The sequence below is a fragment of the Xiphophorus maculatus genome, chromosome 4 (assembly GCF_002775205.1).
Source record: "Xiphophorus maculatus strain JP 163 A chromosome 4, X_maculatus-5.0-male, whole genome shotgun sequence".
In the NCBI taxonomy this organism is placed as follows: Eukaryota; Metazoa; Chordata; class Actinopteri; order Cyprinodontiformes; family Poeciliidae; genus Xiphophorus; species Xiphophorus maculatus.
In genome coordinates this window covers 22,921,746-22,942,088 of record NC_036446.1, presented here as the reverse complement: position 1 = coordinate 22,942,088, position 20,343 = coordinate 22,921,746, and the positions used below count along the sequence as shown (strand labels likewise).

General features: G+C 38.9%; 1 protein-coding gene across 5 annotated transcripts in view; it reads left to right on the top strand.

Moving 5' to 3' along the window:
* The first annotated feature begins 5,577 nt into the window (after window positions 1-5,577).
* Window positions 5,578-20,343, top strand: part of pcdh9 (protocadherin 9) — a 185,921-nt gene continuing 171,155 nt past the window's right edge. For 2 of the 5 annotated variants that reach the window (XM_023332402.1, XM_005799711.2), the window contains exons 1-2: window positions 5,578-6,404; window positions 6,862-9,988. In XM_023332402.1, coding sequence (XP_023188170.1) covers window positions 6,953-9,988 — 3,036 coding nt within the window. In that variant the 5' untranslated portion in view covers window positions 5,578-6,404; window positions 6,862-6,952. Of the gene's footprint in view, window positions 6,405-6,861; window positions 9,989-10,480; window positions 18,548-20,343 lie in introns of those variants that run through there. The other 3 variants (XM_023332404.1, XM_023332403.1, XM_023332405.1) reach the window with 2 other exon arrangements.

Genomic DNA, 20,343 nt, shown 5'->3' with positions numbered 1-20,343 from the left:
AGGATCCATTTCAGCCCCGGCTTTCACACGAGTAAGAAAAGAATATAGGAAGGAATGTTTGACCTTTTTTAGTGCACAGTCTGCAACGTGATATGTGATTCAAATGTGTCAGAAAGATGAAATAAAAATCAGGAGCTGAAACTGAAGGAAGAGAGCAAATTATGGTCAGACCGAGGCTGTACTGACAGAAGAGACTACTCTTATCGGAGATATCTTGAATTTTTGGCATATTTAAAAGCAAATCCACCCAGGATATCTTTTTTTGATCAAACAATATGCCAATCAATGTCCAAATGATTAATATAAATGACATTTTATGCCTTAAATGCCAACTCTCACGCAGTAAAGTATCTGCTGGGTGCATGAAAAATGCATTTAAAACGGTTTTGCTCTAAGAAGGAAAGCTCAGGATCAACTAAGGAAAATCTGTCAGGTTGCCATATGGTGAATCAAAAAAATTACCTTGAACAAGCATTTACATATGACTCAAAAACCAGCAGCGGGAAAGTTCTGGCCCTGAACATATCAAAGTACCTTGTTACCACCTTGTTAAGCAATATAACACAAAATCCTTCAGGGAATTCAAAGGTTTGGTTTGACTGAAATCACATCCAAAGCAAATGATAAATGCTTCCTATCTGAATCTTCTCTCACATGTTTCTAAACTTTCAAGTCAGAAATGTCTGATTGGAAGTTCCGATTAGTGTTCAGTGACTGCAGGGTGTGTGATGCCAATTATCCACTGGGTCATTAGTGCTCTAAGTCCCACTGGCAAAAGGGTTTTAAGGAAATCTGCAAGTGTTTTGATCGAAAGTTGCCGAGGCTTTTTCGCAAAAACACTAAACAAGCGAAGTTCACATTCTCTGCAAGAAAAAGAAAGTTGTAATAGAAGGGAATTAAGTAGAGAAAGCTGAGCTTTGAAAATAGATGATAAACTATACATCAAAATATTATAAGAAAGTGGTGGGAGAGACTGTTTGAGCCTCAACATGTAACTCAACACGTAGTAAAACCTATTATGTAAAGATATGATTTCAACAATGAGTAAGACTACTCAAAGGACTTAATTATTTTTGAAGTCCGATTTTTTTTGTGCTCATTTGCTTGGTTGGCAGGCAGCGCAATGTAAAAAGCAGCAGGATTCAGCTCAAGTGATAATAGCCCAAGTGATGTTTTTTCTCTGAGTCAGCTGATTACAGGAAGTGAGGTGTGAAGTGGAGCTTAAAAATAAGTATTCATTACTGATACTGTGTCATTAATTTTGTTGTTATTTTGTTTCACTTTAGAAATGGCAAAGGATCTGCATAATTACAGTTCTGGGCAAATTAATTGTAATTTTTTTTCTCTTTTTTACAATACCTGTATTGTGCATAAAGAAAGAATGGCAAGTCAAGCACCTCACACAGTCTGAAATGGCCTCTAATTATCGTTTCTCACACAGCTAGTGAGGCAGAGTGAAAAAAACCCTCAATGAGCTTAACAAGTGTAAGATGATTTTTGTTCTAAAAGTAAAGCTTTCCCATTTTTACTCCTCTGTGCAAACATTTAGAAAAATAAATATTTTTGTGAGTATATCCTAAATGTTAGAAAAAAAATGTCTCTCTCTAAAAGTGTTAACACTGCTTTTGAAAGGTTCCCCTTTAAGTAAAGTATTTGCACACTTTCTTAATGCTTGTTTGTAAAAGACATTTAAAAAAGGACCTTTTTTCTTCCCTCTTGGACATGAATTAAGACTTGACATTTCCTGTCTTATTTCAGTAAGAATGGCCAAAATTATTTAGATTTGATATTTCTTTTACATTTTCTTTAAATTAAAAAAATCTGCATACATTTCCTTAGTATTTTTGGTAAAATTGCCTTAAACAGCATGAGTTTGGAGAAATGTTCTGGGTGTCCTCCCACAAGCTTCAGCAATTTTAGCTAATTTCTTCTGATAGAACCGCTGTATGACAAGGCAATAAGGCAATAGCACTGAGATCAGGGCTTTGTGGCGTCCTTAAACCAGTGACATGGTTTTCTTAAACCACTTTCTAAATAATTTGGTAGCATGCGAAGAGACATGTCAGTGTTTAAGACCTATTTGTGACAAAGCTTTCGTCCGTTGGGTGATGGTTTGAGGTGTTCCTCCGATGTTGTTTCTCAAAGGCTATCTATTTTGTGAAGCGTAGCCATTCCTCCAGCAAAAAAAAACATCTACAAAGCATGATACTATCACCTGTACTTCATGGCCAGGATGGTATTCACAGACTTCTACAGTTTTCTTCCAAATGTGATGATGGTCATTATGGAAAAATACTTCAACTCTACTGTCATCAGACCACAAAATTTGTCTCCAAACATTACAGTTTTTGTCCCAGAGGGCATTTGGCAATTGTAATCTAATCTTGCTTTTTATGTTGCTTTTGGAGAAATGGCCACTAACCCATGGAGAGGTCCTCTGGCCCTTGTGAGTACAGGGCTCATCTTACTGTGATCGTGAACGACTCTTGTCAGCTTCAGCCAGCATCTTCACAAAGTCTTTTTCCTTTGTTCTGGGGCTGTTGTGTACATTTCACACCAGAAGACTTTCATCTCTGGGACACAGAACCCATCGTCTTATTGATGAGCATAACGGCTGGACGTTACACTGGCGCTTGCTGTTAAACAGATGAACAGAGCAATTTAAGGCATCTCAGAATTGTACCCAATTATGACCCAGACTTGTTTAGGTCAACAACTCTCTACCATATATCTTACCTTATTTATTATGTTTCCACGGTGACGCCAAAGGCAGCTGTGTTTGAGGTATTGCTTTAAAACAGATCCACTGTTTTACTTCATCAAATGTATTAGAGGCGTAGTAATTTTAATGCTGGTAAGCTTCTGACATTAAAGAAATTCAGACAGTTATCTTGCAGAATCTTTATTTTTCTGGCATTGAGCAAATATATTTATTTTAATAACTAATTGACCTAAAACAGAAAAGGTCTAGTCTGATTTAATGTCACAAAAAGACAAAGAAAACATGCAGTAAATGCAAATATCTGGTTTCAACTATTAATATAAAAAAATTGAAAAAGTTGCAATTTTTAGCAAAAATGTTTAGCTCCCTTTTTCTTCCCCTATCATGGTGTGTCCTATCCGACACCAACAATTTATATTTTCTGGCACTTACATGCTAGACCTTGCTTTATTTAGTACGTACATAAATTACCTGTTTGACCTTGTTCTTTAATGGACATGAAAGATAAACATATTTGTACTTGTGTTATTCATGAGGTCAATCCAGCAGCTTGGACAAGTCAATAAGTCAGTGTGGGAATCAAACCAAGGTGAATGGTGTGATTGACTGCACTGTGTATATGAGGAATCATAAGGCCTTAGGTGTAGACACTTCCCTTAGGCTGTCTTTTCAGTGGGAGATTGAGGAAGATATACCCCCAGTTACTTATACCTGTATTACAACACTGCATCATTCGGCGCTTGTCAGTAATATAACTAGCTAAAACACTAGCTGGAGCAAATTCAAACTGCCAAAAGGGACGATAAAAATTGAGTGAAATGTTAAATTTAGAATCAGGAGCTTTGCTGTGTCTTATCATATTTCCTTCTGGTGTTTGAGACAAGGGTCCTTTGACAGTCGACACTCCCGTCAGAAGATAATAAATATATGTTTTCGTTGAACCTGTGACATATACACATCAAATTACTCGAGCTGGTGATCATAACAAGAGTCTTAATTATTATTTCAGAAGGTGGGAGGAATGACTTTTTCTTAAAGTGTTCTCTATGTCCTGTGTTCCCAATTACTGAGCAATTATTCCTGCGCTAACACACAAAAAACACCTCAGAGACCTGGCAGGGTTAGAACATTTCCACTTAGTTGGATATATTTTCCGCTATGCAGAAAAACTCAAGACAGATGTACGCACACTCCCAGTGAGCAAGTAAGAGCAGGTGATGAGTTACTAATGACTCCAGCTGGCCACCAGAGCAAGACACTGTTTCACCATGAAGACAGTTATGTTGTCACTTTTTCTCTCTGCATCAGGGTGTCAGACTTTAAACTAAAGTGACAGATCCCTCCTTTGGCTGTTCTCTCCCAGCTAAGGACACTGATGGCTGAATCTGGAGGCAGAAAGGTCAGGCCACTAGGCTGGTTGTGCTAATGGACTGCTGACCGGGCACTAAGCCACACTCTCCAGAGAGATTCGCAGCCCAGTTCTCACCTCAGCGGTGTGGCTCGCCTGTCCTTTGCATTGCTTCCATCACCATTTACCAACATTGGTGCTTATTCTCACTTTTGTTTTCTGGCCTTTTGCACGTTGCTCCTTACCCCGTCACTCGCTGTGTAATCTGTTACGCAGGCTGTTCTCCTGGGTGCACAAGAGCTTTAAGTGAAATCTCGATTCAGAACTGTGAGGTTACGGGAGATTTGAAGCTCAACTCTGGATTAAGGGGCGCATGTGAAGGTCCACCTCAAGATGGCAGTGTTCACCGTGGTAGTCTGCACTCCTCCTCTGCTACACATCCTGCCTTTCTCAGCAGCAGAAGAAGCAACACATGCAGAGAGCTGCGGCTTCAGTTGAGAGTTATAGGCACTAAACTGAAATTAAGCAACAATCTGAAGGTTGACGGCAATAAATGACGGCTGTATCTCAAAGGCCTATTCTAATTTACATTTTGTTTAATTTTGGTTAACTGCTGTTATTTCTAACATGCCATTTTGTTGGTTATTCACTATATACCTCCTATGAAACTTGAAAATCAGTTATTAGGATCATTTCAAAAGCCAAATCACAACAGTCTGAGATCAGCATAAATTGCGCATTAGGCAGTAAAACTTATTAAAAAAGAAAAGGAAAAAAAGAAGAAGAAGTGTAATTTGTCCACAACGCAAAGCGCTCACACCCTATGTTGCACACAGCTTTGATGACAGAGGATAACTGTCAAGGTTATTTCTGACGGACAATTGCTGACGGCTGGCTGCGGGGTGCGAAGAGCTGCGCAGCGCAAATATGCACCTAACCGCAAAGATGCTTAGACAACAGATTCTTTGTCTGGAGCACAGTTATGGGAGACTCTCACACAAAGCTTTTATTCAAAGCTTCAGTTTATTTATTTAAATATTTTGCTGTGCCAAAATTCACCGTGTTTTTTTTTTTTTTCCTTTTCAAAGCAGCTCGCCAATTATTGCAGCCTACCTGACAACAGGCAAACAGGTTGGCATTTGCGCGTTCATGAGTCCCTTTAAAAGGCACCCAGTTAGGTTTGTCTTCATCTACACATAATATAAAAGCGGAAGAATATCCGCTTTTTTTATTTAGACGTTATCATCAGTAGAACTGCCAGCTTCATCATCCTCGTCGTCATCCTCATCATCAACCCCCTCCAGCCTCCGGGTTTTGGTTAAGCGTCTCCCTGCAGCCTGCAGCATCCTCTCCGAGCGGCTCGCTCGCCGACGACCCTCCGGACCGATTTAAGTGACGTGACTGCGGACCAATCCTGCCGCGGCTCTGGGTTGACAACGCAGCTGAAAGAGATGGGCGGTGTCCAATGACGAGGGTCGGCGGGGTTGGAAAGGGGGGAGCATTGGAGTGGTATACTTCACCACCCCTCCTATGGGTTTACAAAGAGTTAGTGCAAGATATTCTGCTCTGGGAGTGAGACTGCGAGGATAAGCGGCAGTGTGCTCTCGGAGTATCGGTGTATAACACAGTAGAGGCTTTTTATGTTGCTTGACATCTCCGAGTGGGATTGAATCTCAGATTTTGCACCTCTTCGTTTTTTTTATAAAAAAAAACAACAACAAATTCTATTTTTCATTTTTTGCTGTTTTGTGCAAACATTTGTGCAGTTATTGATGGAGCTGCGTGAAGTTGAATCATGACGGGACACGAGTGTCTCCTCCTGCGTTCACCTCATCGGCACCTTCACCTTCACAGGTAGCCGGGTATAAGCAAAGGGGGGGGGGAAGCCGGGTTTCTCGGGACGTTTACGGGAGATCACCATTGATTTTTCTGTTTGGATCTCTACTTGTGAAAGGCATCACAAAACACTGATCACCTTCCTGGGTTTACCGGGGGACCGACGCTGATCACCGCAATCCTCGCAGGTCGCGCCGTCATTCCCTGTCCATTCCTGAAGTTAAATTGGGAGAAAGGAACTGCGACACTAGCAATGCAGCCTCACATTAACCCCAGTTTTTGTGCTTTGCAGCTTTTACATCAAACCTATTCATCTGTCTGATCACTCCGACAGGGGCTTTTTTCCCCTCCTCTCTCTCTCTCTCTTTTCTGGAGCAAAACGCCACAGAGGCAGAGAGGGATCTCTTTACCTGAATAAACTCGCATACGGCATCAAGGGATGAGAAGACTATGAGCTGACACACTCCAGTTTTTCTTCTTTGCTGCAACGGATTTGGGGTATGTATGTATGATAAGAAGAGGTCTCAGATGCCCGCTGAATTCAACATCTGACTAAGCTTACTTTGTAGGCTTCATTCATGCGCATTCATTCGTTTAGGAGCCCACACACAGCTTAAGCTCTTTAACTTTGCCAATTTAAGTGAGAAATTATTAAGACTGTGTAATGTGTTGTGAAGTTTTCCAGCCTTAGGGGTGAAAGATTCTTGGTGAGCATGAAATTAGGAGGGAATGCAAAAGCGGGGGAAAAAACAGATACTGCTGCAGTTTAGAATTTGCTGATTTTTGTGAATGTTTAAATGATATTTGCAGAACTTTTGCAGTTGGATTTAATATTACGCACTCAGAAAAGACAACAGTGAGGAAAACAATTTTATTTTAGTAAAGCAGAATAAACATCATTACTGTGCATGCTAAAGAAAGTTCACTGAAGAAAAACTCTCTCGTGTATTCATAGGTATTTTCTTGGAAGATTACTGTCATCGTGGTCAACACTGCACAGAAGTGAATAATTAAACTACAAAGCCTGAAGAGAAATTAACATTGCTATGGATCTGAAAGACTATTACCTGTTGGCTGCTCTGCTTGCCTGCATATGGCTTGATCCTTCAATAGCTCAAGAATTAATTTATCCCATCAGGGAGGAATTGCAAGAAAATGTCCTTATTGGAAATATACCAAAGGACTTAAACATTTCCCATACAAATGCTGCCACTGGAGCAAGTGCAAATCTTGTGTACCGGCTGGTCTCCAAAGCTGGAGACAACCCACTGGTCCGTGTTCTGAGCAGTACTGGAGAGATATTCACAACATCAAACCGAATTGACAGAGAGAAGTTGTGCCCCGGTCCCTCATTTGAGGACAGTGAGTGTTCCTTTGAAATTGAAGTGGTTATCCTGCCTAATGATTTTTTCAGGCTGATTAAGATCAAAATAATCGTCAAAGACACAAATGATAATGCCCCCATGTTCCCGTCCCCTGTGATCAACATCTCTATCCCAGAGAACACTCTCATTAACAGCCGCTTTGCTATTCCTTCTGCCACTGACCCAGACACTGGCCCCAACAGTGTCCACAAATACGAGCTGATCAATGGGCAAAGTGCCTTCGGTTTAGACATTGTGGAGACGCCTGAGGGGGAGAAGTGGCCCCAGCTTATTGTGCAGCAGAATCTTGACCGGGAGCAGAAGGATACTTATGTGATGAAGATTAAAGTGGAGGACGGTGGCAGTCCACAGAAATCCAGCACTGCCATTCTTCAGGTGACTGTAACAGATGTCAATGATAACAAGCCAGTGTTCAAAGAGAGTCAGATAGAGGTGCATATACCCGAGAACTCCCCTATAGGCACATCTGTGGTGCAACTCCAGGCTACGGATGCAGACATTGGGGCAAATGCAGACATACATTACGTATTTGGAACTCAAGTGTCTCCTGCGACTAAAAGACTTTTTGCATTAAATACAACCTCTGGCCTAATTACAGTACAGAGACCTTTGGACCGGGAGGAAACTGCTATTCACAAGCTCTCTGTTTTAGCCAGCGATGGCAGCTCAAGTCCAGCCAGAGCTACTGTTACTATAAATGTGACTGATGTTAATGACAATCCACCTAATATAGACCTGAGATACATAATCAGTCCCATTAACGGGACTGTTTTCCTCTCAGAGAAGGATCCCATCAATACTAAGATTGCTCTCATCACAGTTTCAGACAGAGACACTGACATAAATGGCAAGGTCATTTGTTTTATAGAGAAGGATGTACCTTTCCATCTGAAAGCTGTGTACGACAACCAGTATCTGCTGGAAACATCTGCTCTGCTTGACTACGAGGGGACGAAGGAATACAACTTTAAAATTGTTGCTTCAGATTCTGGAAAACCGAGTTTGAATCAGACGGCCTTGGTGAGAGTGAGGCTAGAGGATGAGAATGACAACCCACCTATTTTTACTCAGCCAGTCATCGAGCTGCCCGTCATGGAAAACAACAAGCGCGACCTGTTCCTCACCACCCTTACCGCTACAGATGAGGACAGTGGGAAGAATGCAGAGATAGTGTATCAGCTGGGACCGAATGCATCATTTTTTGATCTGGACCGTAAAACTGGGGTCCTGACTGCATCTAGGGTTTTTGATAGGGAGGATCAGGATAGATTCCTCTTCACCGTAACGGCGAGAGATAACGGAACTCCCCCTTTGCAAACACAGGCAACTGTTATTGTGACTGTGCTGGATGAAAATGATAACAATCCTAAGTTCACACATAACCACTTTCAGTTCTTTGTGTCAGAGAATCTGCCTAAATACAGCACTGTGGGGGTGATAACTGTGACAGACTCAGATGCAGGAGAAAATGCTGCCGTCTCTCTCTCTATTCTGAATGACAATGAGAACTTTATACTAGATCCATACTCTGGGGTGATAAAATCTAATGTGTCTTTTGACAGGGAGCAACAGAGCTCCTATACTTTTGATGTTAAGGCTGTGGACAGTGGCAGGCCTCCTTGCTCCTCAGTCGCAAAGGTGACCATCAATGTCATTGATGTTAACGACAACACGCCAATTGTCATCTATCCACCCTCAAACACATCTTTCAAGCTTGTCCCTCTGTCCTCTATCCCGGGATCTGTGGTAGCTGAGGTGTTTGCTGTGGATGGTGACACAGGGATGAATGCTGAACTGAAATACACTATTGTGAGTGGGAATAACAAGGGTTTATTCAGAATCGACCCTGTCACTGGAAACATTACACTGGAAGAAAAGCCTGCAATAACTGACATAGGCTTACACAGATTAGTGGTCAATATCAGTGACCTAGGATATCCCAAATCACTCCATACCCTGGTGCTTGTATTTTTGTATGTCAATGACACTGTGGGCAACGCAACACTCATTTATGATCTCATCCGGCGCACCATGGAGACCCCAATAGACAGAAACATTGGTGAAAGTAGCGAAACTTATCAAAATGGTGACTATTTAACCATAATGATAGCCTTTGTTACCGGCGCATTGGTGGTGATCATTGTCATCTTTGTGACTGTGCTGCTGCGCTGTCGCCATGCATCCAGATTTAAAGCCGCACAGAGAAAAAAGCAAGGGGCTGAGTGGATGTCACCCAACACAGAAAACAAGCAGAACAAAAAGAAAAAGCGCAAGAAAAGAAAGTCCCCCAAAAGCTCTTTGCTCAACTTTGTCACCATCGAGGGGAACAAACCAGATGATCCTGCCCATGAACCAATTAACGGAACCATCAGTCTGCCCACTGAGCTGGAAGAACAAGGGATTGGACGCTTTGATTGGAATGCCACGCCTACTACCACCTTCAAACCAAGCAGTCCCGACCTGGCTCGGCACTACAAGTCAGCCTCACCACAGTCGGCCTTTCATCTTAAGGCCGACACACCTGTATCAGTCAAGAAACATCATGTGATCCAGGAACTCCCATTGGATAACACATTTGTTGGGGCCTGTGACACCCTTTCCAAGAGATCCTCCACGAGCTCCGACCACTTCAGTGCCTCAGAGAGCAGCTCCCAAGGAGGGTTCAAAACGAAGGGGCCCATGCACACCAGACAGCAGGTAAAGGAGCACTTTTACTGGTCTATAAGTACTGCCTATAACTGCCCTGTTCCACAGTGCTGAAGTGCCAGTCTAGATTAGGGACCCACTATAGGGTAGTCTGAAGAAAGAGAAAAACAGTACTGGAGAGTTATAACTACAACAAATTCCTCTGTGTCTCAACCTAAATTGAAAAAGAAAGATAGAAACAAAGAAAGAAAGAAAGAAAGAAAGAAAGGAAGAAAGAAAGAGAGAAAGAAAGACCACCTGCTAATTAATGGAGTTGATCATGGACTCAGAATTGTAATTTGAGGATGATAATTATCAACATGTTTTATTATTAAAACTACTGAATTAATATTTAAGAAAATGCAAGTGGGTAAGCAATTTTCTTGCCTTACGTTTTTTCTTCAGCACCCAGTTTAGAAAACTGGCAAACTGTATCTACACAACAATAATTGTGATTCAATGTTCTTTGTGAAAGAAACATTTTTTTCTTGCCTATCTACTCAGATAACGGTCATCATCACAGCAAAAATGCTGCCAACGTGAAAAAAAGCAGACGTTTCACCTCTCTTCTCATAACAGTGTTTTCATGTTTTTTGTTTGTTTCTTTATTTTAATGTGTATTGTAATATCACTAAAGATTTTGTAACCTATTCAACACCTGCTGCTGCAACAATAGTCAATAATTAGACCGCTACAGTGGTATTGTGAATGTCACTGTGAGCTTTGCCTCATCATCTATGCTTGAATTAAATGCCTCCTCTCAAATCACACTAGCAAACTGAGTAAAGCTCGTCTGGAACTTGATACACATCCAATTCAAAAAGGATTAGCCAATAATGAGCCTCAAATTTCAACGTAATCCATGCTGCTTTTTATCAAAGCCTTATTAATTTTTCTGCTAATAAAGCAGCACTACACAACACACAGTTATAATCTAATGGAACACACGTGGACAAAAACAGGAAAGAGAGAAACCGCAGGGAGAGAAGTGGAAAGCGGTGAGATCAGAGTCTGTAGGTCAGGCTTGACATGTGGTGGTACTGAACCTTTAGGTGGCACTGTTGCGCTACATGGCACAGCCTGGCACTATGCCAACTTGCAGTGGAATGCAAGAGAGGACAAGACAGGAATGAAACCTATGTTAGAGTTCTTAGTGAAATACTCTCACCTAATGATGCAGAGGCTGCACAGGGGAAGATTGATAATGGCAGTTGTCGATCTGAGTGATAAGAACTATCCGGAGGAGAGAGTAGAATTACAGCGATGACACTGTGCAACTCCTGCAGATGCATACCTCCGGGTCACTGCATCTGGGATGCATTTAATGTGCTTCTGTGTGAGAGGTAGCAGTCAAAAGAGGCATTCATTGTGGCGTCACTCACCAGTTGATGGTGGGGTGCAGTTGGCGATGTGAGAGGGATGTGAGAAGAGACGATAAAATAGGTGATGGTGGTTGCGCCTGGGGGCCTGGGGGGGTGGATGAGGGTTGGGGTGCTCTATTCCAGCCCTAGAATGGGACATATGAGATATGACACTATACTGTAAGCACAACTTCATTGATCTGCTCAGTCATCCCACAATTCCATACAAGATTTACTGCAATCAATAATTCTAACAAATGATTCAAAGCAGCACACAAACAGAGCCAATGTGTTCTCTACAGTGCCACTTACGATGTATCTTTTTGTTCACTGAGCTTCATGAAGTTTGATTCATGTCTTTAGTAGACATGTCGTACACAAGTACGACATAAATGGAACCTTTACAAACAACATAAATGGAACCTGTGCAAATCTTTACGCAGTTCAGTTGCCAATCAGTCTTACTTCTATGCCAACACCAATTGTAACAGTTTGAACTTGGTGATACAATCTAATTGTTTTATAGCCTATGAAAACCACATTAATGGCCAATAATGTAAAAGAGGTTATGCATAATTCCACAATCCACATTAATTCATACATGACCTAATGTTGTGAAATAACTTTAAAAAATGAACTGATCATCTAATGGATAACAACAAAATGTACAATTTTCAGTGCTTGCTCTGAATCTTTTCAGCTTCAGCTACATCAAACATTCAGTTTGGTCTTGTTTTAATAAGCTCAGTCAATGTAAAGACATTCTTTTTTTAACATGGAATTGTTGATATAATACAACATATCATAGTTTTTTTTTCTAAACTCATGAGTGCAGTTTTATCTAGATGGTAAATATAACCATTTAAGATAAAAAATAGAGGAGTTGCCTCAAAAAAAAAAGAAATCTGAACAGATTTTATTCTGTGCTATTAGGGCAACTTCTGATAAGCATATAGTGGAAATGTAATACTGAAGACTTGAAGTACACAGTGCCAGACTGTTTAACCAAATTCAAATGTAGTATTTACATTTTAAAAAATCTAATAAGACACCCTCGGGTGTAGTGCATGATTGCTGTATAAAGATTTAGCAACCTCAAAAATATGTATTTTATAAAGCTTAAGGAAAAAATAATAAATCTCATATCTGTGCAACAACAGCAAAGGGCAGACGTTTCCCAATCACATTTTAACCTAAAATGATCTGTTTATTGTATATAATTTGAACTGTCACGTAGACAAAAAATCAGATCTCTAATTTGGGTCTAAATTAGTCTCAGATTTTATGAGGTTAGATTAATAATTTAGTGCTTTTGGAAAACAAGACATAAAAGTGAAAAAGGATTTTTAAAAATAAAATAAGTATTCCTCGTAAAGTTCTAACAACACTTCACCTAAAAACCCATATGGCTGTATTATTTTGTTTTGTAAAGGTCTGCAACTTTGCCCAGCATGAAGTTCTCAATAAACAACTGACCTGCTCAGATCACAGAGACAGTGAGCTGCAGAAACCAAAACAGCCTCTCTCTTCATTTTCTTACATTTAAGCATCAGAGTAAATGTGGAAAACACTTTAAAAGTTTTAAATACCAATTTTCACAAAAAAAATTGCAGTTTAATTTATTTTTTTGATCAGTTAAATATTACCAACATTTTCAGCATCTCCAAACTCGCAAGGGGTCACGGATAATTTCATCATATCTTCACTTTGGCAGATTGTCAACATGTTCAAATCCTTCACAATCTAATACTGTCATGTCTCATTCCTTTTTTTCATCTAGAGTTGCGTTACATTATCTCAAAAAATGCAGTGTAGACCCAGAGCCACTCTAGGGTCTTTTCTGAGGGATACTAAAAAAAAATGGTACTAGTTGAGTTATCTATTTAATAGTTTCCCAACAAACATTTTTCTTGTCTTCTATTTCTTTTTGATTTGTTGGATTCAGGTCAATATTTTTTTTTCTAATTTCCACACTGGAATTAATTGTCTCAGACATAGATGTTTAATGAATGAGGAGCTGCTCTCTGCATTAGTGAAAGGTTGAATACCTCAGTGCTAACTGAAACACAAAACATCCCTGCAGGATTAATCAGATGGATGCCTCGTACATAAAAGTAAATTCATCAAATTAAAAATCTATCTTTATATTGTCATCCATGATCTCCTGAGACTATTCAGATTCTGATATGGAGTTTCTCATAGTTACTTTAAAAATTCCTCTTGTTACTGAAGTTTACAATCAGGTTAAAATAACAGACCTGGCAATCTAACATTAAAGTGTTGCAATATGGTAAAAAAAATCTAGTTTTTTTATCCTTATCTTGAATGTTTTCTACACTGCCAACCATCTGTACTGATATTTGTATGTCATTACCACAGACAATTACCACACAGAGTGCAGTGCATTCATTTCTGACATTTCTATCAGCATATTGAATAAAAAAACAAAAAGAAGATTAGCACAGTTTCTCTTTAAAAGCAAGAATGAAAATAGCACCAATTACATTGGAGTGAAACCTTAAGCAGACAGTAAATCCAAAAAGCAATATCATCGGATTATCATATCATATTCCGTGCAGAGTAACTGGGCTTTAGGGGGGGAAAAGAAGATAAGAATGGCAATATTGAAATTTTCTTATATACAAATAGATAATAAACTGTGTCAATATGTCTTAAGGTTATTACTAGTTACTTTTTTGGTTGAAAAATTGGAGTTGATGTAATATACTGAAATTGAAGTCAGTAGGGTGCAATTTGTTTCATTCTATCCATCACAGAGGTGAAAGATAGAATGATGAAATTTAGCATTTACCTTTCTTTAACAAACTAACAACAAACATCCATTGTCACCTGAAGTTAACAGGAAATAACCTTTTCCCTAAGAATTAAAAAGCAATTTTCTTTCAGTTTTCAACAGTCACTTCTGTGCAGCATCAGTGCCAATCAATAACAATGAAAACTGATGGAAAAAACGGGAGCAGGGATAAAAGACAAAGAAAGCAACAGCAAATCCTGACCTTCGTTTCTTGGAGCATAGAGCATGGAGCATGTAGGGAATCATAATAACAGACATTTACAACTGTGCTATCACAGACAAATGCCTTGTGGTATAAGGTTTATACCATGCCCAAACTCTGTTGAGAGCAGTGGAAGCAATCTTGGCCTACCCATTCTTTTTTCTTGCTTATTATTTACCCTCTAGGGACCCACATTAGTGTAAACAGCACTGGAGTAAAAAAAAAAGGAAGCTTAAAAAAACTGTCCTAGTTTCACAAGGCATCACAAGCATCTAAGAAACCAAATATAATCATCACCATCAGTCTTCCTCTCATCCTGTCAGTAGTCTTAGGCATAGCTATGGTTCACTATCATAGCATGAGCCCAGTGGCTATGCATTAACTATGTGCTCTGCATCAGATCCCAGGGCTCATGTTGGCGTGGTTGAGTGGGGGTTAGTAACATTGTAAAAATTAAAACTCAAATAGATACATGTGTAGATTTTAACAAACTCCAAACATGTTTTATCTCCTCTGCTTTTGCAGCATGAGATCTGTGTGATGAGGCAAAAATAATTAGCAGGTATAACTTTGTCCTTAAAATCCATGTGTTAAGGTCTTAATTTTTTTAAGGGTGTGTTTAATTTCTGCTACACAGCAGAGAAGAGGTAGTGCTCGCCTTTTATTTTACTTGCACTTCTGCAACGTATTTCTTTACATCACAAATCATGCCTTAGCTTTGGGGACAGAGACCATCGCATCTCTCTTTTTAGGAATTAAAAAGAGAGACACTCTTTTTAATTCCAAAAAAGTACATTTCTTTCGACTTGCCAGGGCTTGTGTATCACCTTTTGTTCTATCGCGACCACTATACCAAAAGCAGATGTATGTTGCACTATAAGTAACAAATAATGAGCAGGCTATTAACTTTTATACTTGATGGAGTACACAGATTAAAGCATGGAGTGTTATAAAAACCTGCGAGAGAGAAACATGACTGCTTAGCTCAGTAATTCTGCCGTTGTCTTGTCGGTACATTTAATGAATGGACATTCAATGCAAACAGGAGTTTATACAGACCATTGTAATTATGGAGCCTTGGGGGAGTCGTCCTTCTTGTGCAGGTTCATTTGCCACATTAATAAGGGGATTAGTAGTATGTACGGGGGCTGATGGCAGCAGGAGAAGTTTGAGAAGATTAATGAACTATGACAATGTTGCACCTGAGGGGAAAAGTCTGTTGCTATATCTTCTGGGTTGTGCTGACACAGAGTTTGGCGGTGGAAGATGGAGAGAGGCCAGTGATTGTTGTCGACTGTGATCATACATCCTTCTCCCCAGCTATCCTGTCACTTAATCGGGATATTCTGTTTGTGATCTCTAATGCTTTACTTGCTCCTGATACTTCTGATTAATGACGTTCCAGTGGGTTTCAAACCTTGAAAACAACAACCGACGTGTAAAATACCAGGTGTTTTTGTGGATATGAATTAGTAATAACACCGGATGAATAAATATCAAGACTTTAATCAAGCAAATTTGTGATCTGTCTAGAGCCTGTTGCCGACAGGAGTTTAATTATTTAGCAAACTACAGGTAGCTGCAAAAAACAAACAAACAAAAAAACAGATTGAGTACTGTGTTCTCTTATTGCTTAAAATGTAGCATATCTCTAAGACAAATGTAGCTATCCTTAAACAGAAAGCCAATAAGTCTGTGAAAAAAGTTTTTCATCAAAGCCTCAAATCACCAGAGTAGGATTTTCAAGACCCTTTGCCGCAGAGAAATTGTATTCCTTTAAGAACCTTGTCATGTACTCTATGTCTAGGTGGGTAAAAGGAAATGAAATGGATGGCAAGTTTTACTAAGGTAGCAGATGTGAGTAGAACTATCTGAGAAGACTTTTGCCCAAGGGTGATCATGTTTTGTCTGCAGAAACACCAAAAATAAATCAAAACTCCCTGTTGGTGCACTGTTTGAACTCTAGAGTTCATTTATATAGTATGTTTATATTTTTTATTCTGTTAAAATTATATATTTATATATTTATGTATCATATTTATGTATTTATAATCTTTCTGTTGTTTTTTTTTCTGTTTTTTTTTGCAACCTTGGACAATATTTAGACAAAACACAGACAATGGCAAATTACCAGGAATTACATTTAATTTCTTTTTTTTCTTTTTTATTTATGTGGCATCTGTGTTTCTAATAGATTTTTTTGTCTTAACACATAGTGACAAATCTTTTCTCATTACACAGTTTTTCTCCTCCAAGACACATGTACTACTAAGTTTTCATATTGACAAATGCTGCACCATACTGAATAGTCTTACGTATGTTTGTGCACATTATTATATATATTTTTTTCTCTTTCTGGTTTTGTTGATTGTCCATCATTCTTGGCTGGCAACCCATTTATCTCAAATTCATCATTCACTTGTGCTTTGTGATATTGCTGCACCAAAAGTCTGTGTGGCTTTTGTGGGGCTGTCATTACTTAATTCAACTTCATGTTTTCACCAATCTGCAAACTGCATTTCCCATTTTTTTTTTCTGAAGCAATCAATCAAGCTGACATACTAACCTCGTAAATTTTCTAACACTGCATGACAAGAAAAACAAAAACTGCTGCTTAAGACATGTACAGTGTGGTATTAACATCTTATTTGAATTCTCTTTAAATACCAATAAAAAAAAAATAAGAGTAGAGGGTGGAAGAAAATGTTTCTTGACTGCTTGCTTGTCTGCAAAAAAAAAAGTTTTGTAAAAAAAAAAAAAGAAAAAGAAAAAGGAAAATGAACTTTTGATGCTACTTCATTGTTTGAATGCCCTTCACCCTCCCCGACGACCCATTTCTTCTTTCCACTCCTCACTTGGTCCCTCCACCCACCCTTTTCCTTCCCCATCTCCAGCCCTAACCTTTCACCCACGCTCCTATCTGGGTCAATGCCATTACATGCAATGTTAAATCGCCAACAATGCGGGTGTTTTCACCTTTGCGTTGTGATCATTAGTAATAGATGAGGGTGGCTTGTTTTCAGGACATGGACTTCGTTCCTGTTTTTGCTGTTCTCTGTTTATCATTAGAGGAGCAGCAGTGCCTGAGCATTGCTGTGCTGTACGTCCTGACATGACAAACCCCAAAGGGATACCTTGTCAGCTGGGTTGTCGTGTCAAGTAACTCACAGTCACAAGCTGTCACTGAGGTGTGCCAGTGTCCAGACTAATAGTCGTGATAATGGCATTGCCAGCCAACTTCTTTTCCTTCCCCATCCTTCCACACCCCCATTTTGGTTTTTTTTTTGTGGGTTTTTGTTACACTGGACATTAAATGTGACTGCCATTGACTGCTTTGCCATCGGGCCTCGTAGCTCATAAAGAATCGGGTCTGTAACTCTCATCAATGTAAATCTTTCTTGTATATATAATGTTTCATTTAAATTGAACTCCTGGTAATCTTGCCTAATGTGCTGTGTTAAACGATAATGGGCTTGTAATTAATATTGATGATTTTATTTTGGTATTAGTCATTTGCCTTGCCTTTCCTTTTACTTTTGAATCTTACCCTTTATGGGTACGCATCAATTACATCTGGAATCAACTCTTACAGTTTTTAAGTACACTGCAACTCCTTTTTCTGTTAACAAAAGCTTTACCTGAACAGTGCTATTTTACCTTTATAATTTCATAATAAATGTTTCAAAGAGACCATTTCTCACTTGTTTTGACTTTGTCTGTTTGTTCTCTATTTCTGTGATGTTAAGAAGTTTCTGTAGTATCTAGGCTGCCATTTGTGCATCCCTTGGCATTTGCCTGCAAAAGAAGAACAGCAGCTGATTAGACTGCCAAGTGGTATATCTGGAGAGGGAGAGTTTTTGGTTTGACTTATCTGTATTTTTGAAAATGACTCAAAGAGAAACTGATACGCAAGCAACATAATAACTAACTAACAATAAAATTCAATAGTGTTTGCTGGCACACTAAGTGTTGAGCTTTGTGGATTTAAATTCATGAATGTCAGTGGGATCAAGTTGGCAGTTGTTAAAAACTTCTGATGCTGAGGGTTTTATTCAAAGTTGGGTCTTTTTGTCTCAGAAACAAAAGACTTGCTGAGATTTTGTAGCATTTATAACTTTTACTTTCATCCATACCCATAACGGGTGAGAAAGAGATTTTTTTTCTAATGTCATTATTTGTGCTAAACAGTTTATTGGACCTTTAAAAAATGTTCAAACCCCAAATCAAAGATGTTAATCCTCTCTGTTTATATTACTTGATGGAATCCCAATAAAGTGCATTTGCTTGATTTCAGTCTTTTGCTTAAATTTGGCACAATTTGCATCCTTACAACAAGGTGTTAAAAAAAAAGATAAAACTATTAGTACAGATGACTTATGAACACAAGCTGTTGTAAATTTGCTGAAGGATAAAAGGTAAATTGGTTGCTCACTGAATGATTCTTGGCAGTTAGTTAATTTCACAGTTTGTGTGTCTTCACACGCATACTCATACACGTTATACTGTATTAGGGTTATGTTTTTACTATTTTCCTTGTTTAATGCAGCTAAGAGGTATTTGTTTTGACAGATGAGATAAGATTGTGTACTTAAGGCACACAGAGACCTTGAACAAATTAAAATTTCTCATGATTCGACCCAAGTGACACAGGAAGCAACTCTCCAACTGTTTTTGACTCAATTGTTCATGACCAATTAGAGCAGATTGGTCGTGTAAAGACTTAAGACTTGAAAAAAGATGATAGCTAAAATGGAATGTTAAACAAAAGGTACAAAGATATTATTTCAACATACAATTAAATTTTTTAATACTTTAAAATGTAAATGTTTAGGAATGACCGTTAAATCAAACGTATACCTATAAAGTGCATAAGTAGCCTCTTTAAATGTAATAACCCAGCCTCCTTCTCAACTCCTACACAGCAGCAGTACTAAGAGAGGAGGGCTTTACAACCATGAAAACTGGAAGAATCATAAAATGGGGTTAAAGTTATTCACACCATGTTTCCACAGAGTTAATTTAGCATTTTTATATGCCTTATGTGTGTGCTTTCATTCAAATTACATCTTCATAAGGTAAATAAGGACTGTAGTTTAATATGGCTTCCTAAAGTCCTCTATATGTAGTTAAGCTCTTACATAAAAAAAACTGCACACAGATATTATCATCCCAATCTCTATTTATAGTGGCATTTCAGAATGGAGCCTTACAGTGCTCTATTTCAATGATTATTTGGTTTTGGAGTATATAGAAAGTAATTGTAGTTTTGTCTTATGCCGAGCAGCAACTAATAAAAAAAAAAAATCAGTCTACGACCCCTCCCATTTTCATCATCACCATCTGGATCATCTTAATCAGAAATGCTCTCAAAATGTGTGTGGACGGGTGTCAAGCAGCCTCATATAGAGGAGTACTTGTGTTTTCTGTTCCCTATATTGTAGTAACAGCTTTCAGTACTGACTCTTTCATTCGTTAATCTCCAGCTACCTTTCATATAAAGAAGCACAGATGTGTCACCTCTTAACTGTTTTCTTTCTATTGCAGGGGAAAAAGGTGTATAGGGCTGAGAGGGAGTGGAGGATTTCAAAGTGCCACACCAACACATTTATGAAAAGTAGGCCTAACTCAGCTTAATCTGTCTACTCGGTTTCAAAGCCAGAAGCAGAGCTTAGTCTGCATTTGAGAGTGGCGGAAGGAAAAGAAGCAGATAAATAAAAAAAATATATATATATAAATATAGGTATTAAAGCTTGACCCCATCTACATGGTCACTTTGTAAAGGCTATGTGCACCAGCTGTCTGAAATTGAAACCCGAATCCTGTAAGTATAACCATGTTGCCTGCCTTTTCAAAATGTGTCATCATTTCTCCTTTTTTTTTTCTCAAATCAAGCAAAATTTCTATGCGACGATGAGGCTACAGAAATATCTGCAAATCCAGTGCCTTAATTGAGTTCTGTAGAACAGGTTTATTCTGGCACTGTTAGAGA